At 41.9% G+C, this 27,819-nt stretch overlaps 2 protein-coding genes across 2 annotated transcripts; one reads left to right on the forward strand and one right to left on the reverse strand.

Annotated features, from left to right (window-relative positions):
* Positions 1 to 184: 184 nt before the first annotated feature.
* itpka (inositol-trisphosphate 3-kinase A) lies at positions 185 to 11,062 on the reverse strand. Its single transcript, XM_080012647.1, has 7 exons — positions 10,495 to 11,062; positions 5,577 to 5,676; positions 4,846 to 5,059; positions 2,485 to 2,689; positions 1,691 to 1,792; positions 1,081 to 1,152; positions 185 to 944 (listed from the first exon to the last, which is right to left on the reverse strand). The coding sequence occupies exons 1-7, from the start codon at positions 10,933 to 10,935 to the stop codon at positions 648 to 650; spliced, it is 1,431 nt and encodes a 476-aa protein (XP_079868773.1). The 5' UTR covers positions 10,936 to 11,062; the 3' UTR covers positions 185 to 647.
* Positions 11,063 to 12,293: 1,231 nt separating this feature from the next.
* Positions 12,294 to 19,769, forward strand: ivd (isovaleryl-CoA dehydrogenase). Its single transcript, XM_080012932.1, has 12 exons — positions 12,294 to 12,546; positions 13,397 to 13,486; positions 13,656 to 13,707; positions 13,978 to 14,147; positions 14,257 to 14,350; positions 14,997 to 15,127; positions 15,461 to 15,557; positions 15,658 to 15,751; positions 16,837 to 16,918; positions 18,094 to 18,198; positions 18,494 to 18,566; positions 18,862 to 19,769. The coding sequence occupies exons 1-12, from the start codon at positions 12,415 to 12,417 to the stop codon at positions 18,993 to 18,995; spliced, it is 1,254 nt and encodes a 417-aa protein (XP_079869058.1). The 5' UTR covers positions 12,294 to 12,414; the 3' UTR covers positions 18,996 to 19,769.
* The last annotated feature ends 8,050 nt before the right edge of the window (positions 19,770 to 27,819 follow it).

Below are 27,819 nucleotides of genomic sequence, written 5' to 3' on the forward strand. Positions count from 1 at the left end.
GTGATGATCTGTGTGATTTCATCAGTGACTAACTACATGCATATAAATGATCAAGAATAACCCCAAGAGAATGAAAGTCATAATTCAAAGTTGTTTGTATGTATTTATTGTTTGATATCCCAGCCATTGTCTATGTGTTGGGATACTTTAATAGTGTTTTACTCTGAAAAACAAAAGCAACAGCATATTCTCCTCTAATTACATACACCGTTCATTTCAACTACGTTATACTTCTTTCATATTTGGAGGAACTACATGGTTGGCGTTCAGCTATAGAGGGTAGGGCACCAACAAACTAATAAAAAGCAATTATTAATGATAAAACAGTGATTACAGTGAGGCATCCCAGGCCCGGTGCGACAGCAGTGGTGTATTGTAACTTGGAGGGTTTGGGAAGCTTTAATAACCGAAAACAGAACCTACTCTAGAGAAGCGTACTTTGACGTAAGTTAATATTGGATCGAGTTTAATGGTTATTTAGTGGTTATTATTATTATTATCCAATTTGTGTGATTTCCTTCAAGACTGCCATCACACCTCTGATATGAACATGTACGCCTGTCAATGTGCGCACATGCTCCCAATCCGCTCCTGGATCTCCAGCAACAAATGCCCACTTCTCTCGCAGAAGTCATTTGGAAGCTCTTTCAGTGGAATAGGGACGAGTGGCCTTGGACACCTGGAGGTTCTTCGGTCGCGCCAGTGCCGCTCGTCTCCGAGCCACGAGTCCCTTCCCAGGGTCCGGCGCTGATGACGGACTGCAGGGTATGGATCAGGTTGTCCAGACCCCACAGGTACCCGTCCTCCCTGTTCCCTTCCTCCCAGGGCACGCTGTGGTTCAGCACCTGGCCCTCCGCGAGCGCCGTGGTCTTGCCGAAGTCGATCAGCCAGACCTGCGCGCGGCCCGTGTGGTCGTGGATGAACAGGAGGGAGCTGCCGATGACCTGGAGGAAACGAGAGGGAAGAGGAGGTTAGTTAGTCTTCCTCCCCCGTATCGATCCACGTCACTCTCTGGCTCAGTCATGCATGGATACAACATCAAAATACGCGGCAAAATGCTCATTGCTGTGTCATCCTCACCTCGTGTCTCTTAAAGAACTCCGACATCTTCAGGGCCTGTTCAATGTCCGTCAGTCTGCTCAGGTAGGACTTCTGCGCAACAGGGTGACGACGGGGGAAGTAGACGTGAGATCATTTCAAGAATCAAGATTCTACATTACGTACGTATAGTACATTTTAAAACTCTAAAAAGTAGTCCTTACTTTACTTTGAAAGCTGATTATAATTTTTTTTTCTCCTTTAACCATCGTTGTAATTGAAACATCCACTTATCACCTTGCGTGCAAAACTCGCAAAAAGCAAGTCAAACAAAGTCTAGGCATGAACGTTGACTTTAAGTTTCATCGAGAGTGAAATATTCTGTTAATAGTTTGCTCAGCAATTCAAATATCTCATGGGTGTTTTTACAGACACAGGGTTGAACATTTTGAGCTTGTGAGTGTAATGTTAGCACAGCAAAACAAATATGTATCTATGTGGGAGTTGATTGAACAGGTGCATTTGTGGCTGCGTGTGTTTTTGGTATGTGCTGCACTGTATTTTTATATATATATATATATATATACATGCATGTTTGTCTACGTGCTCCTGTGTAAGACATGTGTACAGTAGTCAGCTGACTGTCACATACGACAATACTCTCGTTTCCTTCGACAAAATCCTGGAACACGTGCGTGATGTCCTCCTTCGACTGCGTCTTCTTGAAGTCAGTTCGACACGTACCGTCAGATTTCTGAGGAGAAAGACTGGGATGAATGAGGGAATTGGGGAATATTACGGGTAATTATGTCTCACCGAGTCCCCTCACCGAGAGGGGAGCGTCTGTAGGGTCAAAGTCAAGATAATGGAGGTCTTTTTTTTTTTTTTACATTTTCCCAAAGCCAGGGAATATTTTATGAAAAGATCGCACATAATTTTATTTTATGTGCTGTGCATATTCGCTTTTATTTATTTAGACAAATTACAAACTGGAAGTTTCCCAGAAAACATTTTGCACAGCCTGTTCCTTGCTTTAGGGCAGTGGTTCCCATCCCGGGGTGCTAGGCTTTTGAGGCATATGTTTCTAATAGTCAAATACTGGTAAAAAAAAAAATCCACATTGTGCTAGTACAAAGATAAACAGTAACAAAATACATGACTAATGTCCTAGCAATCATGCTGTCTTTCCCATGAACATAGAGCCAATTCAGAAGAAAAAAACCACCAAAAAATATATGGGGGTGGACAAAGGATTGCGTCTATTAAATAGGGGTCGGGTTTCTCTGAAGAAAAAAACTTCGGAACCCCTTCTTAGGAGACCATCTTGAGGAAGGAATGGGTGACGGTCACTGACCCTAAAAGACCTTATGGCGCCCGTTTCCCCATTGGTGTGCGTGTGGCATGTGTGTGTTGGTGTGTGTGTGTTGGAATTCTGTCTCCCTCCACCTTGATCCCTTCGATCCTGAAGCCCAGTGTGTGTGTGGAGCTCAGCGTCTCCCTCCACTGCATGTAGCGCGGCTTGGTCACGGCCTTTTGTGAGTGCTCCTGGGCGGTGGGCCCCTGGCCGTCCACCTCCACCATCTTCTGGTACAGGTCCTTCCTCAGCTTCGGACGCTCGCGAGCTCGCACCAGCTCCTCCTCCAAGTATGTCCTGTAAAGGCAGGAAAGATGACTTTTGAAAGACAAACTCATTTGGGATTGGATTTTTCTTGGGGGATTCTTCTGATCTCAATTGATTGTTCTGTGTATTGATAATGTCAATGAATCCTGTTGACTATACTGGAGACTTGAGAAATAACCTGAGATTGACACTTAGATGTGAATTTGCTTTACAGTAGTAACTTGAGATACAAGGTACAATGATTTATATTTTTATTTTCTATTTATTTTAATTTTTTATCTTATTCGTATTTTTATTTTTATTTGTATTTAATTTTTTTTTTAATTGTAAATGTGCTATGCCCATCACAGTCTCTGGATGTTGCCAAAAAAAAATTCACGACTACTCTATGTATGTGACAAAAAAATCATTTGGATCTTTTTAAATTTGAGCAAAGAAGTGAACATAGAATGAATTTGTTGCCGTATAAACACCCCAAAAAATTAAACAATTAATAAATTGGGCAAGGCAAAAAACAGTGCAAAACAAAAGTGCAGACAGCGAGTGAGTTTCAGATTCACTCTATCAGCTCTTTGTGGAGGCGGCGGGGTGGTTGAGGGGGTGGTGGAGGAAACTCCACAGCATAGCAACGCTCGCTACACGAATGGTGTGGAGGTTTGAACGTGTGCAACTCTGAGAGAGTGAGAGAGTGTGTCACGTTGTGGTTGTGTGTGTTTTTGTCAAGCGGAGTCTCCAGGGACACCCCTTTCCAAACGAGCCAGGGTTTCAACCTTGTGTGTGTGCTGGTACTTTGTGTTTGTCGGTCAAACACTTCTCAAGGTGTGTATTTGTAACTAGGTTTCAAGGAGTGTGTGGGTGTGTGGCTACATGTAGTAAACACGGCACACTTTGTGTGTGTGTGTGTGTGTGTGTGTGTGTGTGTGTGTGTGTGTGTGTGCGTGTGTGTGTGTGTGCGTGCATACATCATGCACATACAACGACGCTCAAGTGTGTGTGCATGTGAATGCATGTGTACATACTGTATGTGTATGTGGTTGTGGTATGTGTGTGTGTGCGTGCGTGCGTGCATGTGTGCGTGTTTGTGTGTGTGCGTCTGTGCATCTGTGCGTGGTGTATGTGTGTGCGTGTGTATGTGTGTGTGTATTGTTTGTGCATGTGAGGAAGAGGTGGCGGCCGCCCCGCCCCGCCTGCTGTGGCAGGAAGCCAGGCCTCCAGGCTGCAGTTACAACAGGTGTTTTTCTTTCAACAGAATAGTCATGTTGGCCAGCAAATATCGACAGTATGACTACTCCTTAACTACACCTAAACACATATTCCAACAGGGTAGTAGCGCACGTACCTATATTACACATATGCACGTCACATCTTCAGACGACACTCTGTGTCTGGGGAGTGACGTTGGTTGAGGTGATATGTTCCTTGTGAAAATGAATTGATTTTCCTTCATGCTGCTGTCATCGCATGTGTCAGTATTTCTGGCTTTTTTGGAAAGACCATGTCACACATCGCAACACAAAGTCAATCTTAAAACTGAAAGGGGAACAATCCATCCCCCATGTTTACTTTAACACTGTGCATCCATTACACGTTGTTTGACAAATGTCAGACTTAACCGAAATACTTTTGGATCCAATGAGCAATTGATCATCACTAACACATGTCATGGCACATGTATGTCACTAACGGTAATGGTACAAAACATTGAGTCACATTTATTCAACTCTCATGTTTCACTATTTCTATTGAAAGAGGAACGGAAAAAGAAAGCAGCCGAGAGGCAGTGATACAAAAGAAAATACACTGAGAATAATTCTGAGAAAAGTGCTTCATAAATAAAAAGCATTGTTAATATTATTATTATTATTATTGTCATTATTTTATTTTATTATAATTTATTTTATTTTTATTATTATTATTATTTTCATTATATATATATATATAAATTATTATTATTTTTTTATTTTTATTATTATTACTACCTAATGGTTACCTTAGATAACAATAATACATTTATTTTTCTCATTGACATTGACGGTCAATCCTAACTTCAAGACTTTCAACATTATTATTAAATTCATGAGCAATTGTCTGAACTCTCAAATCTTCTCAATATAGAAACAGATTAACTTTGAGTATTCGTGACCAGGCGTTTTTCACCAGATTCTATTCTGTTTGCCGCTGTTTACCTGACGCCCATCTTGCAGTCCATCACATTGGGAAGGTCAAAGTTCACCAGCAGGTCTGTCATGTGTAGGAAGGACTCTCCGTCTTTCTCCACGGTGCCATGGTAACCGGGCACAAATGGATGCAGCGCGTCTCCCCTCAGCCTCTGGAAACACTGCATCTCGTTCTCTGAGAACTTCTTCAGGATGCTTCCCTCGTCCGCTGCCTTGAAGTTTCCTGGTGGAGAGGAACGTGAGATTATTTAGCAGCTAAGTTAGACAAATAAGGGGGAAGAGAATTTGGTTCAAGGCCAAAATAAAATGTAATTCATGTGTTATATGTTATATAATATGATGATTATTATTATGATTATGATTATTATGATAATCATAATAATAATAACCTTCATTTGTATGGCACCTTTCATATACAACATGCAACTCAAAGTGCTTTACATAAAAAAGGAAATCAAATAGCAACAAGAACCGCACACCAAACAAGTAAAATGCATTTACAAAGCAGAATAATAAAAGAATGAAAATAATAAAATTAATTATAAACAGGGTAAGAATGAGCTAATAGAAGAAAATATACAAAATCGTATTAAAAGAAAAAATCTAACAAGCAAAATGCATTTAATTAAAAGGTAAATATTATACTCATTTTCAGATTCATCAATAATGACATATAACAGGGTTCTGATAAAGTATGTAGGATTGGGTATTGATTATTAATCGTGTGAACCAGGCAGCACCTTTATGTCCAGCAAGCTGAACCCAGCTTAACCGTCTCCTCTGGGAAGCGACGAAGGGCCAGTGGACAACGGTCTTTAACTTCCACCATGGCCTGCTCTGCTGAGGAAGCGCAGGTAGGAGAATAGAATAGAATAGAATAGAATAGAATAGAATAGAATAGTAAGTAAGTAAATCTTGATTTGTATAGCACTTCTTAAAACTTTCTGTTACAAAGTGTTTTACATGTATGCTGCAGGGAACATAAAAAAAAACAAAAAAAACACAATTGTAATAGAAAATTAAAACCAGAGAGAGTGGGCATATAAAATAAAATAAAATAAATACAAAAAAAATAAAATAAATAAATAAATAAAATAAGACATAGTAAGAGGCTGCATAGAAAGAGGCACGATAAAAATATGAGTTAGAGACAAGACAGACAAATTCAAATGGATAGGACAAAAACACAAAGGATAGGCTTGATTTAAATTTTTTTTAAAAAGGCAAATCGATAAAAATGTTTTTTCAGGAGCGACAGATTGGGCTGATCTGATGTGTAGAGGGAGATTGTTCCACGGGGATGGGGCTGAAACACTTTTAGGCACGGTCGCCTTTTGACTTCGAATAGGAGCGAGGGACGGATACAGTTAAAGGCCTCGATGGGTGGATCTGAGCGACCGACCGGAGGCGTAGGGGGTCACTAGCAGCTCAGAGATGCAGAATAGAATAGAATAGAAAAGGATAGAATGTTAATAGAGCACCCCATGTCTGCACCAAATCCTCTGCTCAGCATTCCCACTAAGATGTAGAAACAAGCGCAGAGGATTTGTGAACAACCTTCTCTCTGTCTCCTCTTTTCCACAAACTTCCATCTTTACAATGCGCGCGCACACACACACACACACACACACACACACACTCACACACCCACGTACACGCAGGGCGACAGCCTGGATGTTTCGCAGACGCCGCCGGTGCGACGCTTCACACTTTGTGAGTGATGGCGCAGACTTGTCCAAGAAGAGGCCAGGGAGGAGATGTTTCTTCTTGAGCCGCTTCCCTGGAGTGTGAGTGGAAGTGTTTCTATTCTGGACGCCTCGGGGGCCGGAGGGATGATTCACGCACGCCGAGGTGTCATTCTCTCCGGCCCGTTGTGATTGAAACAGGAAGTTCGGCGCAGGCTTGACTCCAACGCCAGATTTTTTTACGCAATTCACAATTTGTGAGAGGATAGACTGGAGGACAATAGAACTGTAGCTACCCCCCCCTAAAAAAACCAACTAAAAAAAAACTGTAGTTAGGAAGGTAAAATTTAAATCCTCAGGGCCCGACAACAACTTTTAGAAGTGGTTGCCAACCATGCATGAGCTATTGGTTGCCAAAACTGACAAAATGGTTGCCCAATTGTAATTGTTTTATAATTATGTCAGTATTAATGCAACTATATGATTATAACCCATGGTTCAATATTCAAATCTAAAACATTCTTAACAGCGGTGCTTATTTTTAATTTTTTACAATTGAAAAGTGGAAGACAACAGGGAAACCACACCGCACAAGACGGTTGACAATGGCCTGAATATGGTTGCCCAGGGCAACTGGGCAACTCTTAGTGTCGGGGCCTGGGTGCTTAATATTAAATGTGATCAAGGATCAAAAGAAAAAGCACATTAAACATGACTAAATCATATGTTGTCGTGAAGATAGATTCCATCCTGAGTGCCGGTAGTATTAACCCCTTCCGGTCCAGTTTTGGTCGCCCTGATCCCGTTCCACTTTTCGTCGGCTTTACCAAACTTCATCAGAGCTGTTGAAAACGCCCTTGAATGGAAACAAACTGGTACTGAAAGACGCAGCAGAGTCAGCAGTAAACACACACACGCTTTAGAAATACCCTCCGGTCGTAGAACGAAATCCTCCTCAACTGAATTATTTGCGCGAGGCGGCGGCGCAGTTCAGCACAGGACCCCGGCGGACGACGTGACTCTCGGCCTGTGCCTGATTGCACCACGATAAAAACAAAACCTTTATTCTGCGATTGAGTGGCTTTAATGTCAGGCGATAAGCACGGCCAAGTCCCCCCGTCCCCTCCCGACTCTGCGGTGTTTACACACAATAGGGTTTGTTGATGTTGGGGCTGGGTTTCGTGTAATCATTAACTATTATTGCCTATCGAGGTGATGAGTTTATTACTCATCAGTTTATTTATATTGTTGTCATATAATATACATTACACACAATATTTGAATGGGATGGAATGCGATCTCCCTCAGACATGCTGTGCTGTTGGTTTATATGCTGCTTGTCTACATCTATTATGTTACTGTGAGCTTAAAAACGGAATAATGGATTTTTTTCTGTACACATAACAGCAAAGTGCCATTATTTACATTTCATACCCCGTTAGACACTGGGAACTGAGCGTCGCCCTGTTGTGGTGACCAGCCTCCGTGCTTGGACCGACGAGGGAACAGTTTCAACTAAAAACACACTCAACTACACCCGTCGACAAGCCTCCCGAGTGTGACTCGGTTCGCGTGGCGGCCGGGTTGACTTTATCTGAGGCTGGGACCTCACGGACGTACGTGCGTGAACTTCACGGATTTCCAGTGAGACAACAGTTCCGCCGGACGACGCACGTGGAACAGGGCCTGTGTCGGGCGAAACGTGACCCGCTTGAACCGCTGTTTGTTTCCGACGGGCTGGCGGAAAAAGTCACCATCCAGCGTCCGCCTCTGATGCTTTTTCTTCGTTTCTTGCGTAATATTTCAGTGGCGGCCCCAACGCGCCCGCGCTGCAGCCTTGTGGATCGAACACGCGAAAATCACTTCCCTCTCACGTTCGGCTGCACAAACACTTTTGACTTCCTGAAGTGGTTATTTGTAAAATGTCAAAGGCCAAGGCTTAAATTGGCGGTGACCACAAAAACATCGCACGGCGAGCTTTTTCAATTGTTTCCATTCGAGCTCATGTGTCTGGAGGAGCAAAGAAGCAAACAAACAAACAAACAAACAAACAAACAATAGACAACAACAATAGCTTTTGTCTCTAACAGCTGTCTTAATTTGACCCAGAGTTTAAACCCAAAACTATTCATTCCTATTCTTCCTCTGACCCTCCCTGTCTCTCATCTTGCACCTTCCATCTTTCCTTTCCCTTCCCTCTCTCTCCGATGAGCACACACACACGCACGCACACAAGCACACGCGCACACACACACACACGCACGCACACACACGCACCCACGCACACACACACACACACACACACACACACGCACGAGCGCCCACACACACACACACACATGCACACACACACACACACACACGCATCCTTTGGAGCCATGTGGACTCAGTGTGTTTAAAAGAAGGTGACAGTTACAGCCCTTGTATGGAGAAGGCAACAAGAAGCAGAAGGATCGTGCAGATACACAAAGTCAATCTTAGAAACGGAGGCGAATTAGAGCTCCAGCAGAGAAAATAAATCCAATTATTATCATCATCAACAAGGACTTATAATGTATCACGGAAAGGCAACGGTGGAGTCTTAAGGTTGTTGTTTAGGTTTTTTTTCTTTCCATTTTATGCTCTCCTTTTATCTTTCGTTGTAATCCAATCTTCCCATGTATTCGCCCATGCTGGCCCTGATTAGATAACAAATACTTTGAACAAAGGAATCCCACCAAGGCATTGGTCACACGCTGGAGTACGACCAGAACAAACACCGAAAACTTTTCTGAAACCAATCGGCATAGAAGTGAAAGAGGTTTGAAAAAAAAACAAAAAAACAGATGCAGGCAAATGGGGATAGCACTTCTCCTCTCACAATCTCACGCTAACCCTACTGTGCTCTAAACGCACCCAATCGATTCCATTCGATTCGAGTCATTTTTTTGTGAAATTGTGAAAATAAAACGCGCAAGACCAATATTTAAATGCGCGGGTCTGAAGTGGCACAAGGACGCATTTATCGGCAGGAATTTTGAAGGCAAACAAATTTCCACCCTCAACGCCTATTGATTTAAAAGGCCAAGCCTCCGCCATCCGTGTACTGAAGGAGGACCGTGGTACTAAAGGTTAAGGTTAAGGTTAAATTCAACTATAGGCAAAAAGTGTGCAATAGTGTTTATACTCCTAATTGCAGAATGTGGAACTAATAATGTTAGTGACAAGCAATATTTGGCCTTGGAAATGATATATGTTTTATTTTAGTTAGTTAGTTAGTTAGTTAAGTTATTTTCTCACATTGAATATATTATATATATTAAAAAAAAAAACAATACCATAGACAAAAACCAAAACCACAGCTCAGCAGTATTGAGTATAACATACTCCCACAAACACACGCACACGCACACGCACACACACACACACATACACACACACACACACATACCATGGTTTGCTATGGGTAAAGTAAGCTTAGTGTAAAAGGTTCTGATCAACCTTAAAAATAAGAGAGGTAACGCCACATCTGGACCAGCTGGTGGTCCAGGCTTGTGCCTTTTAATAGCACAATTTATCCAATTAATAAACAATTTACGTTTATCTACAACTACTGACATGACAATCGTGTCTTTTGAAATGTAGTGAGTGAAATGTAGCAGTCATTAAAACCATGAAGGCATTGTCAATGTAGACCTGTGAAAATGTGTTCCAACTTTTCCCCACATTGCTGCTTGCATACTGGCTATGCAGGTCTCCTGCTTAAGTAAAGTGAGTAAAAAAGTCAATAAAAAGACATATTAACAGGACTGCGTAGAGTGTAAATGACCTCATTTTCATTTTGATTGAGTCAACCACCTCTCCATATATGTGTGGTTTGTAAGGAAGGTGAATAAGTGCAGAGGTGTGTTCCTCATAGGATTTTTATTTCCATATAATTGGATTGGAGTGGGAATGAGTGGGAAACTTAAAACTTTAACAAAGAGCCACTCACCTCCCCGCTGTCCACCAGGTGCTCTAGGGTGACAATGCCTTTACTTCTGGTCTCGTTGTCGCTCAGGATGTCATCCTCCGACTCCACGACGGAGGACCCCGTGGAGGAGATGGAGGAGGTGGACAGCTTCCTCCTCAGCGCTCCGTCCGCCGCACCGTCAAGACCCCAGTCACCGCCGTCGCCCCCCCGGTCGTCCTGCTGCACGACGCGGCATGAGTCGCCCTCCTCCGGGGTGATAGTCACCCGGGGGATCCGCAGCGTCTCCGTCTCCGGCGGCAGGTCTGGGGCGCTGAGCTCGGAGCTCCGAGCCGCGTTGTGGATCGGGATCTGGGTGAGGTCACCGGAGGTCTCCGCTGACTTCGCGCCGGACTTGCGCTCCGGGCGGCAGCCCTCGCCGAGCGCAGCCTCCTTGGAGCTCCTCCGGCGGTACTCCTTCGGCATGGGGACCGATCGGCTCGAGTCCCGTGGTTCGGTGCGGTTCAGAGCCTCGCGGATCTGCAGGTCCTCCCGGTTGAGGGTCCACTGATGATAAACGCATCGGAACGAGCCGCTACTCTCTCTCCCAGTACTTGTCGGGTTTCCAGGGCGGGACCGTCCGGCCCCTGTGTGCGCTCCGGGTCCTCTGTGGTTCTGATGGGGAAGCCCTGTCTCTCCGTGCGCGCCTCGCCTACACGCCTTTCTTTCTTTCTTTCTTTCTTTTTTTTTCAAACTTCCTGACACAAAGTAACAGCCACTCGTATTGTCGATGTTTTTTTTTTTGTTTTGACTACTTCCTCATTCTGCTGCAGCATTTTATAATACTCTATACCCGGTGACCAGAGCAACCAGAGCGAGAATGGGAAATGAATAATAATAATAATAATAATAATAATAATAATAATAATAATAATAATACTTGTAAAATTAATAATAATAATAATCATCATCATCATCATAATAATCATAATAAACAATATTCATTTCAATAGTTCCTTTCCTACACAACTAAAAGTGCTCCACGTTCATAGAAGGTAGTCAAAAGGTAATAACTAAAAACAAATATACATTTATAATAAATAAGCAAAGATGTAAAAACGAGTAAATATCAAATAAAAAGTGACTATAAATTGTATTTGACATCGAAACGCCCATGGAAAGAATGGACAGACTTGTTCAAACGTTCAGCAGCACCGACTCAACACTGGTGTTAAGATGATTCATACAATAGTATGTTAAGTGCCTCTCATCATAATATTCCTGGTGAAAGACGCCCACACTGACCCTCTCCTGAAAACCATCACTCTGTTTATTATACAATACCAAATATATCGTAAATATACAAAAATGCAGGTCAATGGAAAAAGGCAGGGCAAGCATATAGCACACTGGCACATTCCATATAGAATGACATCCAAAGAGTTGTACAAAGGGCATTAAATGCATTCATATCAAATATAGCGTGTGAAAGATAGAGTAAACCCATAAATAAAAAACAATATACTATACAATAAAATCACAGAGATCACAGAGAAGATTGATTGATTGGTTGGTTGGTTGATCTATTTATTTATTTATTTATTGGTTGATTGATTGATTGACTGTCTCGATTTTTGAGAAACTGAGTTGGAAAAAAAAAATGAAAAAAATTAAAGAATCATTAATAATAATGATTCTTTATATTATTTTTTTAATTTTCGTTTCATTTTTATTTGTAAAATATAAAATATTATTTTACACAACGCATTGGGGAACGGGCGTGTGCGTGCGTTACCAACTCCCACCGGGAGGCGGCTCTCCGTGCACGGTGTTCAGCCCGAGCGCTGAGAGGAAGAAGAGTTGGACCGCCGCGGGGCCGGGGGCTGATTCTCTACCCGAGTCGTTGGTTGTTTTCGCTCACGCTCGGGGGCCGAGTTCCGCGTCGCCGTCCGAGAGGCCAGCGAGATGTTTGCCGCCAGGAGTGCACTGCGCCTGGGGTCGAGGATCTCTTCGTCCGCTGTAGCGAGGAGGGGATGCGCCGGCTCTGCGCTCCCCGTGGACGACGTGGTGAACGGACTGACCGAGGAGCAGATACAGGTCAGCGGCGGGCTAACCGGCTAACCGGCTAACCGGCTAACCGGCCGGCTGCCAGACGTTACTGTCTTCTACACGCTAACGGGGCGATGCCCGGCTCCTCTCTCTCGGTTCAGTCTTCTCTGATTTATATTGTTTCGTTTCCCCCCACCCCACCCCACCCCACCCCGGGCTTCCCGAGTGTCGGGGAGACTGAACACAAGGTTGTCGGAGGACGTCCGGCGTGATGACATAACGTTGTTGTACCGTGGCGCTCTAACCCCGTCCCGTGGTCAGCCTTAGCCCGGAGGGATTGTTCGTAATGGAACCGCAGCTGATGCGGAGATGAACCTGAGTCGCTCAAAGTGAATCAAAGTCCCCGAGCTCGGTATCTGGTCTCCCCCGGTTGTAGTGAGGGGTGTGAGGCGCCTGGTGTTTCTGATTGGCTGACCGCTAGTCACGCTGACTTTATATGGATATTTAATATCTGTATTTCGTATTTACTATATAACGCTTTACATCGTGTTACTCTATAATGATCATATATATATATATCATATGATTGTGGGGAAATTGCCAAATATGTTATACAGTACATTCAAAGGAAGCTGTTAAAGGGGTTATGGATAATAAACTGTTTTTCCGCATGCACTCTAGGAGAAAACAATGGCAAAGTATACATTACAAATTGTAATGTATTATTTTAGTGTGTGTGTGTGTGTGTGCGTACTTTGCATGAGTATACTGATTTTTGCCTCTGTAAATTGTGTTTACTCTTGACTCATTGAATTAAAAACCTCAGCCTCCCTTCGATCGCAAAGGAAATAAAGACGTGATGATAAAAGTGAAACATGTGAATGTCGTTCCCGCGCAGCTGAGGGGGGCGGTCAGGAGGTTCTGTGCAGAGAAGCTCGCCCCTTCTGCAGACGAGATCGACAAGACAAACGAATTTCCAGGGATGCGAGTGAGTTTAACCATTATTATAAACGTGCACGCTACAGCCAGCTTGGCTTTTTTTATTTTTATTTTTTTGTCTTATCTCATTTTATTTCTATTTGTGTTTTGGGAGGGGCTGTTGGAAAATTACAAACTGGTTGATTGTCGTTGTTTTTTGTTTTCTTTTTTTTAAACAGGATTTCTGGAAGGACATGGGAGAGATGGGACTCCTTGGAATCACAGCGCCAGGTTAGAGAGAGGACTCAGAAATGTATTTTCTCTTTTAATTGCTCTTTTTCTAACAACTGCATTCATGAAATTCATCAAATAACTTGTTAAAACATCTAGAAGTTTTTTACCAAACATGTTTTGCTTATTTGCTGACCAATGTACTGCACCTCTCCATCCTTTAACCCCTCGCGTCACATGTTTGTATTTTTTCCAAGCAATGTGTCATGAATGAAGCACTTCACTATAAGGAGAGCGCTGACGTTTGTTTACCCGCTCTTTTTGTTTCAGTGGAATATGGTGGCACAGGTTTGGGGTACCTCGATCACGTTATTGTTATGGAGGAAATGTCGAGGGTGTCCGCCGCCGTTGCTCTGAGTTACGGCGCCCACTCTAACCTGTGTGTCAATCAGATGGTGCGGCACGGCAACGAAAGCCAGAAAGAAAAGTATATGCCAAAGGTCGGGACCGATCCTCTGCCATGTGATGATTGTTATTTATTTTTTTCTCTTCATCAAATTCAGAAACTATCAGGCGATGTATTCTCACCGCGGTCTTTCCTCTTCTCAGTTGATGACGGGAGAGCACGTGGGAGCCTTGGCCATGAGTGAGCCCAACGCCGGCTCGGATGTTGTGTCCATGAAACTCAAAGCAGTGAAGAAAGGTGAGATGCTATAGAATCCCACTCGTTCTAGGGCAGGACACACGATTTACGATACTACTAAGTAATGCTATGTAAAAGTATCCGTATAAGTGCTTTGATTACATTTAGCTGCAATTGAAATGTATATGTCCAGTCCACTGTTTAATAGTCAATTTGTTCAATGTTCACTGCATAGCAGTTCCTGTAATGAAGCCATTCAGCACAAACACTGTTTCAAATTTAGTTTGTATGCGTCACAGGGAAGTTTCAACAGCATGGTTTACAGTTTTTAATGCGTTATCCGATTTATAAAGTAATACTGTGCGGAGCCTTGTTAATATATATTCATTCTCTGCTGTGATTTACCCTTTACCCCCAATGACATGCCCAAAATCGCACCTGACATGTGTGAAGCAACTTGACAAAGGTGTGTCATTTTTATTGATCATCTGATGGGTTGTGAAGAAATTAAATCAGTCTACTGGGTGACCAATGGGCTTAATTTATCATTTTCACAACTTTTCTCGATGAACCTGTCTAGGAGTTCCGTGTGTGTAGTGTACCTGCTCAGTCCAAAATTTAGGATTTTATCATTTCAGTTTCAACATTTCTGTAAAAAAAAAAAAAAAAAAAAAAAATGACTGAATGCTCCTGTAATGTCTTTCAGGTGACTACTATGTTTTGAACGGCAACAAGTTTTGGATCACCAATGGGCCGGACGCTGATGTGCTGATCGTTTACGCTAAGACGGATCCGGAGGCCCATCAGAAAGGCATCACTGCCTTCATTGTTGAAAAGGTACGAAGTCCCCAGTGCAAATGTATCCCAGAATATGTTGACTGTGGTGAAGAGCCCCATTGCTTCAGGGTCCGCATATAGCCTCCATGGCTGTAATGAGGCCCAATCCTGCTTTCATCCATTCCTGGCTCCCGAATCCCCTGCACACTCCACCTGCTTTCCATTTTTCCACCTAGCATTAATATTAGAAGCAGGTGTAAGAAATAATGTGTGTGTGTGTGTGTGTGTGTGTGTGTGTGTGTGTGTGTGTGTGTGTGTGTGTGTGTGTGTGTGTGTGTGTGTGTGTGTGTGTGTGTGTGTGTGTGTGTGTGTGTGTGTGTGTGTGTGTGTCAGGGCATGCCAGGTTTCTCTACAGCACAGAAACTGGATAAGCTCGGCATGAGGGGATCCAACACCTGTGAACTGATATTTGAAGACTGCAAGATCCCAGGTGTGTGTGGTTGATATGTGTTCCATGCGCTGCATTTTCCGTACAGTATTTTCCCAAGTTGTATAGCTCATCTGTATTTCATGTTTTCTGTTTATTCTAGAAAAGAACATCCTCGGCCCTCTGAACAAAGGTGTGTATGTGATGATGAGCGGCCTGGACCTGGAGAGGTTGGTCCTCGCTTCAGGACCTATTGGGTAAGACATTGTGACGAACCAGAGGTTGGTGGGGAATCATGTTGATCTAAAAAAATAAAAATAGAAATAGGGCTGAACGGTTAATCAAATTCAAACCGCAAATCGCAATTTAACAGAACGCAATTTTTAAATTGCAAAGCCTGCAATTATAAAAAATAAAAATTAAAAAAAAGTGTTTTTTCATCCAATCAAATAGGGCGATCAGGGCACATTTTGCGCACCTGTCTCAATCTCCAAAGTGTGTGTGTGTGCGTGTGTGCGTGCGTGCGTGCGTGCGTGCGTGCGTGCGTGCGTGCGCGCGCGTGCGTGCGCGCGCGCCACCTGTAGAGTCCGGACCGAGCCTCTTCCAAAATAATGCATCTTTGTTTTTTACCTTTTTATTCTTAATTGAATGAGCATAAAGCTGTCCCTGAGCACACAGAGCGACACTCCGTGTATGTGAACGTATGTGTGCAACATTTTTATCAGAAATAATATATTTCTTCTGAAACACTGCATATTTTTTAAAATGTTAATTTTCAGATTCAAACAATTACAAGGCTTGACTCAATGAGTCAATATTCTGCCGTGATTGAAGGTTTTTCTTTTTACAGTCCAGTAGTTAAATAAATATGTAATTCATATCAATTCATCTCGTTTCATCATAAAATGTAGGTCTCGCCTACAGGAAAGAGCAGTTTATGTGCTGACTGTATTTGATTTTCTGATGATTTATTGCTTGTGTTTAGTGAATAATACAGAAGTTAGGGAACTTAAAAAAAAAAAAAAAAAAGCCGAATTTTCCCGAATCGTTCAGCCCTAAAATACACCCCATGAACTTTGAATAAATTCAAGATCTGAGGTTGTTATATAAAGTCTTATATGGTCTTATATCATTAATATTCAACATATTTAATCACTATGATGAATATTGGTGTTCCCATGATACATGAATCATTCCAAAGGTTGCGATGCAAAAAGAAATATGCCGAAATATTGGAGTGCAAATACAAATAACTGAGTACCATTTTAGTGGTGTGAGCTTTTGTTTTGTATCATCTACATAGCTTTCCACAACATTCTAATTTTAGTACAAATTTTTCCAGCATTATGCAGGCAGTCATGGACCTGGCTGTTCCCTACCTCCATGTCAGAGAAGCTTTTGGACAGAAGATTGGACACTTTCAGGTTTCCTTCCTCAATTTCATCCAGCATGCCATTTAAAAAGAACAATTTAGGCGGGGTCATTATTTCTCCCAGTGGCATCTTCATGAAAAATCAAGACATCGTCATATTATACCGTTTTGGAGACTAAATTAATAAGGAGAGATTGTCAGAGTTTCCTGTGATGAGGTCTGGGGTTGCATTTGAAACCTGTTGACCACATTACTATAATCGTTTAATGTAATGATCATCAGGGGAATGTCTTAAAATGTGTTTATATAGGCAGATGATGTTATTTTGTAAACTCGGGGTTTTATCAACTAGTCGGCTATTATTACCACTAGTTGGCGCTGTTGGCAGCCCGTGGACTAGTCATTGACCAGATTTACAAAAATGTTATATGAGTGAAGTTTAGTAAAATATGTGTGGGCGCTGGATTGAACAGTCTTGGATTGGTAATGCCGAGAGCAAGGAGGCGCGGGCTGGTGACGTCAGGCTGACGGCGACCGGGTTGTGTTGAGAAATAAATGGAGGCGGATTCCTGACGTCACCAGCCTGCGCCTTCTCCTCGCTCCAGGCATTTCCAATAAGAGACGGTTCAATCCAGCGCCCAAATATGTATTTACATGACCTTGATTCAGATATGTAGAATTAAAAAAATAAAAATAAATTGGGCCAAACAATCGACCCTCCACCCGCGGAACAGACCGGCAGTCGTGAGTAAAGATCCCAGACATTGGACAACGGATGTGCGAACGCGCGGCGTAAAGACAGTCGGCGCGCCTGGTCAACGGTCCTGCGCTGAGTCGAACAGCTGTCCACACAGTTTTTAAATCCCCAGTTTTGAGGGGACAACGGACATTTGGAGCGCTGCTTGTGTTATTGCTTTTTAGTTTTTTGCGATTCACGCTGTCCCAATGGAAGAGGACAGCAAGCGCTCGCAGCAAAGCGCAAACCGTGACGTCGCCGCTGATCGGATCGCCCTTCGTTGTTACCTAGAACCCCTCTCTGCTTCTGTCTTACATAATAGGTAAAAGACGACTCGTTGACTAGTCGAGTACTGTTATCAAAACTTGACGAGTAAAAATCTCTAGTCGTGAAACCCCTCGGGTAAATGACGACGTATCCCGCTAATAATTCCGTGTACTAAAAGGCATTTAAAGGTTTAATGATGTTGTCTTTACCTCCGTGTTTCACAGTTGATGCAAGGGAAGATGGCCGACATGTACACAAGGATGAGCTCCTGTCGACAGTATGTTTACAACGTAGCCAGGGCTTGTGACAAAGGACACTTTAATTCCATGGTAAGAGTTCTCATCTTCCTTCTTAATCCAGTGTCAAAATGTAACTGTTTTTATATCCGTTATTAGTCCTCATATGGTGTACATGAATAAAAGAAAATGAGTCGACATACAGTATCTGAAGCACAAGTGAATTTGTGCGGAAGCTTGGAAAATGTCGACGTTTATGAGGAATTTACATTCCCTGATTCGTTTTACGTGACACGACAATGTGCACTACTTAATGCCACGCTGTTACATTTCCTTTTTGCCGCCGTACAGTGTACAGTAATTATATTGATTTATGCTGCCATTGCAGGACTGCGCAGGAGTCATCCTGTATTGTGCTGAGAACGCTACTCAGGTTGCTTTGGACGGCATTCAGTGTCTGGGTGAGTGCCAAGCACATCAGCGGCTCGGATAGAAAATGCACAAGGGATGACTACCGCTTGAGTTGATAATCATCGCTTGTATGTTGCTGCACTTTGTTCTTGTCGATTCGACGACGTTTCAACTCACGTTCTGACCGTCTGATCTATTATCCGACGTTTTCGTGTTAACGTGGAATGCATAACAACACGTGAACTGGAACGTGTTGTTTGAACGTGGACTTCAATGTGATGCCCTCAGTATCAGCTTGTGCGTTGGCTCATTGTTTTAATTGTCTCCACGTTCCCTGGCTGACAGGTGGCAACGGCTACATCAATGACTACCCGATGGGACGTTTTCTGCGAGACGCCAAGTTATATGAAATTGGCGCCGGGACAAGTGAAGTCCGAAGACTTATTATTGGAAGAACCTTTAACAACATGTACAAGTAGGCTGGCTGACACGGTGATTTGTGAACACACGACGATGATTAGGTCTTTTTTGTTTTTCACATGTCTATACGTCATTGGTGACAAAGGTGGCCTTCAGGTACCACGGAAAACACAAAGTCCCTCTCTAGAGCCGGTTTGGTTTGTCCATTCTGTGCTGATACACTCATTAAAACATACTTTGCAAATTATATTATATTTCTGCTGAGTCCATTCCTTCAATTCTACACTGCACCTTTTTAACAAATGACTGTTATGTTGATTGTTCCAGCTAATCATCTTGTATAAGCTTAGTGGACTCAGAAATTAACTAGTATTTCATATCCTTTCAATGACAAACAAACAAATGATGCAGTAACAATGCAAACTGGTACTGGATAGAGAAGATGAGACGCCCCGTATTTTGTCACATGTGTGGTGTGTTTAAACTTTTTGTGTGATCAGTTTGTAGACACCGATGATTTACAACCTTTGCTAACATGTCCTGATCTAGAATATTGAACAAACAAGAATTTGTTAATTTCTGGGAGAAAGCCGTCAAATATCAAGAGACAGTTCAAGAGATCATTTGTCACATACATATACATACGGTCATACATATACGCAGTGAAATGTCGTGACACCCGGTGATTACGCACAATATGCTCTGTAAGCTCTAAAAATACTAAAATGTGATATCAAGAGAAAGTATTGTCTCTTTCAAATTGTTTATTTTTTTTAGCTGGCTGTATTAGTTGTAGTTATTTCATTTTTGATTGAATACAATTATTCTGTGTATCTGGGCTGGAATGTGTGAATTTTTTTTTCTTTCTTTTTTCTGATAATCGTCTCATATGAAGTCCAAACAGTGAATCATAATGTGCATTTAAAGTAGTGACATTTTACATGAAATGTACATTTATTTTTGAATAATCATTGTCATATACATACATTACAAATAGTGTGCTATCGACGTAAATGGTCATGAGTCACAAAAAAGATGACGTGCATTGCTGACGCATCAGCGCTATTGAATCATCCACTGCATAAAAGAAATGCCACTGGCATCCTTCCATCCTGCAGTAGTCGCCTCTGCCCAAACTAGACCCAAAGGTTTTTAATAACTTTGGAGCTCATCTTTAAACTTATTTTTCTATCACAAGTGTTGGAGAAAGTACTTTTTTTTTTTTTAAACTTCCTTCCTGTTTAAACCAAAATAACATCCTGGTTAGATTTCAGGTCGCTCGTCGGCACAGTTGGCTCTCCTGGAGGTGTCTAATGACTTTCTGATATTTGTTGATCCTGGGAACTGTGCAAACTTAATTCTGCTTAGACCTCAGTTGTGCTTTTAACCCGGTCGATCATCCCATTCTCTTGGACCGGCTCAAGCGAGGAGCTGGCATTGAATGTAACCTAATAAGGAACATATTAAAGTGGCTTGATTCTTACTAAAAAGTAGAACATTCTCTGTTAATAGTGGGAATTTATTTTCTTCCTCAGCCCATCACATGTGGAGTACCACAAGGTTTTCTTGAAGGCCTAATTGTATTCCCTATCTGTTTCCCTGCGCTCTATTTTCTTCCGAAACATAACATTGCCCGACCATTGTTGCGATGCTGAAACACAGTTGTACCTTCCACTGAAGCCTAGTGATCATCGATCTCAAGTGACTTTACTGCCTTGAGGACATTAAGTGCTGGATGGCAAAAGCTTCCTCCAGCTAAATGAGAGCAAGACGAAAGCTTTTTAAGTTTCCCCTCAGTTTCCATCAGAGTCACGGCAAATGGGTTAGTACCCCCGTCCTCAAATGTAGGAACTCATGTCAGAAGTCTCGCCGTAATCATCAGGCCTGAAATTTGACAAACAAAACTCCGTTGTAAAAGGAAGTTCCTTTCAGAGCAATTGCTAAATCCTCATTTAAGGACATTGAGGTTGATTTGCATGTGTTCATTTCGTCACGTCTCGATTATTGAAACTGTTTAGATGTGATTTGGGCACGTTCTCGTCTGCGGTCATTCAAAAGGTGGCGGCCAAGCTCCTGACCGGCACGGGGAAGAGGACAGTATTTCCCCCGACACAGGCCTCTCTTCACCGGCTGCCAGTTACATTTGGAATTGAGTTCTAGTTTTTATTAGTTGCTCTCAGAGCACTATATGGATTGGTACCGCGTTAAGTTTTGGAGCTCCTCTGTCCTCATTCCACCTCCAGATCCTCAAGGCAAATGCTTTTTGTCTGCTCCGCGGTCCGACTCCTTGTTCAAGTTTTTGGCTGTTGCTGCGTTCTCCGTTGCTGTCCCGAGACTGGAACGCTCTACCCATTTGAATCGGGGCTTCTACCCATCGATACCTTTTCAAACACCACCGTAATGCACGTCTCTTTATCTATGCTTTTGAGTGTGCGTAAGATCTGCAGTGCCTAACGATTGTCATGTGCATGTTTCTTCACGTGCGGTGTGGTGTGGTGCACCAAGGACATTCCAACGCAAGTTGTCAAAACAGACATCAGCAGAGGGTGCAGCATCCCTTTCTACGGTTTTCGAGGTTACAGAGGCAGCGCGGGTTGCTAACTCTGCCAGGGACCTCGTTCAGCGGGTGAGCGGCGTAAGCCGCTGCCATTCGGAATTTGTTGAGATGTGGGTTTCTCTTCCAGTGCCAGCAAACAATCACATTTGTACATCATTTGTCTGAAATTGGAAACATCACATACAATAAGGACACATAAATGTGTCCTTATTGTACTTATGCGCAAACACTGACATTTGAAGAGAGAAGGACGGAATGCAAATCCAATCACACTCGGCTTTAGACTAGATGAGTGCGTCAGAGGTGTTTAACAACTTAACTTCTCAAGATTCTTATTTACTTAGGACGATAAACCCCCTAATAAAGCAGCAAGTCCTCACAGGCTCTGTTGTCATCTATTGAAGACCTGTCACGACCAGCTGCCAGAGCGCTCCGTCCCTGCAACCTAGAAACACTTCATCAGAGATTCTGTTCACACGAAGACAAAAACCTCTTTCTGGAACAATGACCCATGTCCAGGGGCTTTACCTTTCCTGGAGATGAAGACCTCCATCACTCTCTCTCTTGCTCTCTCACAAGGAAATTTGCCAACATACTGAACCCCTTCAGTTTTTTATTTTTATTTTGTACAAATATCTTAAGCGAGTAGATGACGCCATCCTGTCAACGCTATTATAGCTGGTGCCTGCACCAGCGTCACCACACGTCCAAACCTTATGTCGGGGTCGTCTTTGTCGACTTGTCCATTGCCTCCAAGACAATCTAGTCTCCCCTGACAGGGACACCTGCAACAGAAGCTCCTTCATATTGATGGACCTTCTGGTCATCTGTCATTCCTGACAAAGAGAGAAGAGCAAATAAGGAGCGGCGGCTCCACCAGCACCGCCTTCCCTCTGGGACGCCACATTGCTCCACCATCTCAGACGGCGTGACCGACTCTGAGGCGGCGGACCACTGCTGTGACCCACCTTGACATAAACATAAATTGCCCTAAAATGCAATTCCTCCGAAGAAGTAAATCATCAGTAAGGGGGTAACATTTCATTGAACCAATCAGCGTGATGGTGTGGTTCAGAGCATTAGAAGCCAGTGGTCAGGCAGAAGGTCGAGATTGAAGTCACCAATGTCCGTTCTTCAGAAGGCTGTAGGTCTGTTGACTGTAAACTGTATTTAACCGTCGCTATTCTATGTACATGAACTGCATATCTTACATTTTATCTTACTTATTATGAAGGGGTGTCATGAGTCACCTTCCAAAAGTTCTAATTCGCAGCGAGAGAGCTAAAACAAAAACGAAAGGTGCTTTTATTTAAATCCGGGGGCTTTTTTTTTTGGTTTGTTTAACTGTTTTCAATCCAGCGGTAAATAAAAAAAGATTATTAAACAATTTCCTATTCACACAATTAATTAAGGAGGTTATTAGGGTAATGAACATAACTGCTGTTTAGGCTTTCATTTCACGGAGGGGAAAACAAGCCTATCGGGATTCATTCATATCCTCGGATTCAGGTAGTTACACGGTCACATGGCTTTTAAGTAAACGCTCAAGGTGTGCCTCTGGTGTTATTGGTGAAAACATGAACTAAAAGAATGTACGAAAAAGTGAGCACAAACATCAACTTCGGAAACTCTAGAGAATCCTTCTCTTAATTCCCTGACGTCAAGAAGAAACGGTTGCATAAACTGCTTCGCTGACACAGTGTTTGATTTTCAAGCTTTGAAAGGCATACTGTCGTAAAGGAATAGGACGTTTAAAGCTTGAATAAACTCGAAACTCTCTCTTAATGCGTTTTAAAGGCACATAATCATAATTATATTGGTTTCTCAAGGTTTCCTGTTTCCTTTACATGTGTGCTGCTACACCCCGAGGCCACAGCCAACTCCGTACTGACATTAACATTATTGACTCAACAATGTTGGAGCCCTTTATGCAAATAACTTTTAATTTTCCACACCTACATATATACCTTTATTCAAAAAATTCCCTCTGCGCGGCGATCATTAAAAATAAACGTCATGGAATGTAAACATGGTGACAACAGCAACAACTCTCGGTCATTGTGGTTTCATAGTATGTAGTTGGCCATTTGGTCCTTATTAATGCTCCACTAAAGCTGTACCGATATGGGCGAAACTACATTAGATTATTGAGACCTTACGTTGGCCTATCAAGCTCTGTTATAAAATGGCAATAAATTCATTAAACGCCTCATACCCAAAGTGGTAATCCTACACTGCAAGTCCCAGAATTCCATTCAAAACGGCTAACTGCGGTATTTTATCATCGGAGGGTGCTGTTCCTTTTTTTGTGAACTTTCATCCACATCACTAGTTTACTGACCACATCGCTGGTTTATAATATGAACTGCTGCTGCCTCTTCGCTTCCTGCACACGCCCAATTTCTGCATTCTTGCCGGGAAAAGCGGACCCAGCCGCCACCAGTGGAAACAGCGCGTAGAGGAAGTACATGCATCACGCAAATGGAAGAGGCTGCAGTCCCGGCACTGCAGTCCTAGGACGACCTTTGGACCCGAGTTTTTTGTGACAGCACCACCTAGCAAATGATCACTTTAAAGGTTTATTCCACCCAAATACTACTTTCTGTCTAACTACTTAGAGTTGTAAAGGTTTATTCCACCCAAATACTACTTTGTTTAACTACTTCTGGTTTTAAGGTTAATTCTACCCAATACTACTTTCTGTCGAACTACTTATAGTTTTAAAACTTTATTCCACCCAAATACTACAATTTTAAAGGTTTATTCCACCCAAATACTACTTTCTGTCTAGGTATTTAGAATTTTAAAGGTTTATTCCACCCAAATAATACTTTCTGTCCAAGTACTTATAATTTCAAATGTTAATTCGACCCAACTACTACTTTCCGTCTAACTACTTATAGTTTTTAAAGGTTTATTCCACCCAAACACTACTTTCCGTCAAACTATTTATAGTTTTAAAGGTTTATTCCACCCAAATACTACAATTTTAAAAGTTTATTCCACCCAAATACTTATTTATATCTAACTATCTATAGTTTTAAAGGTTTATTCCATTCAAATAATACTTTCTGTCCAAGTACTAATAGTTTTTAAAGGTTTATTCCACCCAAATACTACTTTCTGTCTAACTACTCATAGGTTAGAGGTGGTTAAAGTTATGGTGTCGTCTTGTGCATGTGTCCTAGAAACACGGTCCTTGGTTATCCTGGGCTGTCACGAAAAACTAGCGGTCCTTGAAACGCGGCCCTAAAACTGCAGCCTCCTCTGTCATGGGAACACAGGGTACAGTGTACTCAGCCCATCCAAATAGTACTTTTCTGTCCAAGTACTTATAGTTTTGAAGGTTTATTCACCCAAATACTACTTTCCACATAACTACTTAAGAGTTTTAAAGGTTTATTCCACCAAAATACTACTTTCTGTCTAACTACTTATAGTTTGAAAGGTTTATGCAACCCAAATACTAATTTATATCAAACTACATATAGTTTTAAAGGTTTATTGCATTCAAATACAGTTCACTTCAGTTTCACTACTTAGTTTCACTACTTATAGTTTATAAAGGTTTATTCCACCCAAACACTACTTTCCAATTCACTACTTATAGTTTTAAAGGTTTATTCCACCCAAATACTACAATTTTAAAAGTTTATTCCACCCAAATACTTATTTATATCTAACTATCTATAGTTTTAAAGGTTTATTCCATTCAAATAATACTTTCTGTCCAAGTACTAATAGTTTTTAAAGGTTTATTCCACCCAAATACTACTTTCTGTCTAACTACTCATAGGTTAGAGGTGGTTAAAGTTAGGGTGTTGTCTTGTGCATGTGTCCTAGAAACACGGTCGAGGACGCACGCGCCCTTGTGGATTAATGGGACCTCTGTCGATAGGGTGAGCAGCTTCAGATATCTGGGAGTCCACATCACAGAGGACTTAACATGGACTGTTCACACAGACACTCTGGTGAGAAAGGCGAGGCAGCGTCTCTACCACCTCAGGCAGCTGAGGAAATTCCGGGTCTCGGTGAGGATCCTCAAGTCCTTCTACTCTGGAGCAGTGGAGAGCATCCTGACAGGCAACATCACTGCCTGGTTTGGGAACTGTACTGCCCAGGACAGGCGGGCCCTGCAGAGGGTGGTGCGTTCAGCTGAACGTACCACTGGAACTACCCTCCCCCCCTTGCAGGAGTTATACACCAGGAGGTGTAGTAGCAGAGCCCGTAGGATCATGAAGGATCCTCATCACCCCAACAACGGACTGTTTCAGCTGCTGCGGTCAGGCAAGCGCCTCCGCAGTCACACAGCGAGAACAGAGAGACTGAGACGGAGTTTCTTCCCTCAAGCCATCAGAACTGTCAACGCTGACCTCACCAGGGGTCCTAACTGAGCCATGCACTAGGCTCCACTACCTACTGTACTGTATGTAGCATACTGTACCGCATACTGTATCACTGTTCAGGGTTGTTCGTGATGCCGTATTGCTGCGCCGTACTGTTGTATACTGTGCTGTATTATCCCAAACACTACCTCACACTATTCACATTCACATGCCACTTTAATTCACATGCCACTTTAAATGCACATATCTGTATATACATAGCCATATTCCTTCAACCTATTCCATTTTATTTCAATTTATTTTTTATTGTATTTTATTCTATATATTTTTTATCTTATTCTATAAGTATTCCACTTACTGTATTACGTTTTAGGAGTCAGTTAGTCGGTCTATTAGAAAGGAATCTTCTACTTTTTATTTTATTTTATTTTTGTACTTTTTCCTAGGACTTATTGTGTGCTATCACCGGGTGCGTTGCATTACATTTCACTGCATATATGTATGGAAGTATGTATATGTATGTGACAAATAAAAATCTTGAATCTTGAATCTTGAATCTTGAATCTTGAATCCTTGGTTATCCTGGGCTGTCACGAAAAACTAGCGGTCCTTGAAACGCGGCCCTAAAACTCCAGCCTCCTCTGTCATGGGAACACAGGGTACAGTGTACTCAGCCCATCCAAATAGTACTTTTCTGTCCAAGTACTTGTAGTTTTGAAGGTTTATTCACCCAAATACTACTTTCCGCATAACTATTTAAGAGTTTTAAAGGTTTATTCCACCCAAATACTACTTTCTGTCTAACTACTTATAGTTTGAAAGGTTTATTCCACCCAAATACTACAATTTTAAAGGTTTATGCAACCCAAATACTAATTTATATCAAACTACATATAGTTTTAAAGGTTTATTGCATTCAAATACTACTTTCAGTTTCACTACTTATAGTTTATAAAGGTTTATTCCACCCAAACACTACTTTCCAATTCACTACTTATAGTTTTAAAGGTTTAGTCCACCCAAATACTACTTTCCGTCAAACTATTTATAGTTTTAAAGGTTTATTCCACCCAAATACTACAATTTTAAAAGTTTATTCCACCCAAATACTTATTTATATCTAACTATCTATAGTTTTAAAGGTTTATTCCACCCAAATACTACTTTCTGTCTAACTACTCATAGGTTAGAGGTGGTTAAAGTTATGGTGTCGTCTTGTGCATGTGTCCTAGAAACACGGTCCTTGGTTATCCTGGGCTGTCACGAAAAACTAGCGGTCCTTGAAACGCGGCCCTAAAACTGCAGCCTCCTCTGTCATGGGAACACAGGGTACAGTGTACTCAGCCCATCCAAATAGTACTTTTCTGTCCAAGTACTTATAGTTTTGAAGGTTTATTCACCCAAATACTACTTTCCACATAACTACTTAAGAGTTTTAAAGGTTTATTCCACCAAAATACTACTTTCTGTCTAACTACTTATAGTTTGAAAGGTTTATTCCACCCAAATACTACTTTCTGTCTAACTACTTATAGTTGGAAAGGTTTATTCCACCCAAATACTACAATTTTAAAGGTTTATTCCACCCAAATACTACTTTCTGTCTAGGTATTTAGAATTTTAAAGGTTTATTCCACCCAAATAATACTTTCTGTCCAAGTACTTATAATTTCAAATGTTAATTCGACCCAACTACTACTTTCCGTCTAACTACTTATAGTTTTTAAAGGTTTATTCCACCCAAACACTACTTTCCGTCAAACTATTTATAGTTTTAAAGGTTTATTCCACCCAAATACTACAATTTTAAAAGTTTATTCCACCCAAATACTTATTTATATCTAACTATCTATAGTTTTAAAGGTTTATTCCATTCAAATAATACTTTCTGTCCAAGTACTAATAGTTTTTAAAGGTTTATTCCACCCAAATACTACTTTCTGTCTAACTACTCATAGGTTAGAGGTGGTTAAAGTTATG

This window comes from Zeus faber (assembly GCF_960531495.2).
Source record: "Zeus faber genome assembly, chromosome: 13".
In the NCBI taxonomy this organism is placed as follows: domain Eukaryota; kingdom Metazoa; phylum Chordata; class Actinopteri; order Zeiformes; family Zeidae; genus Zeus; species Zeus faber.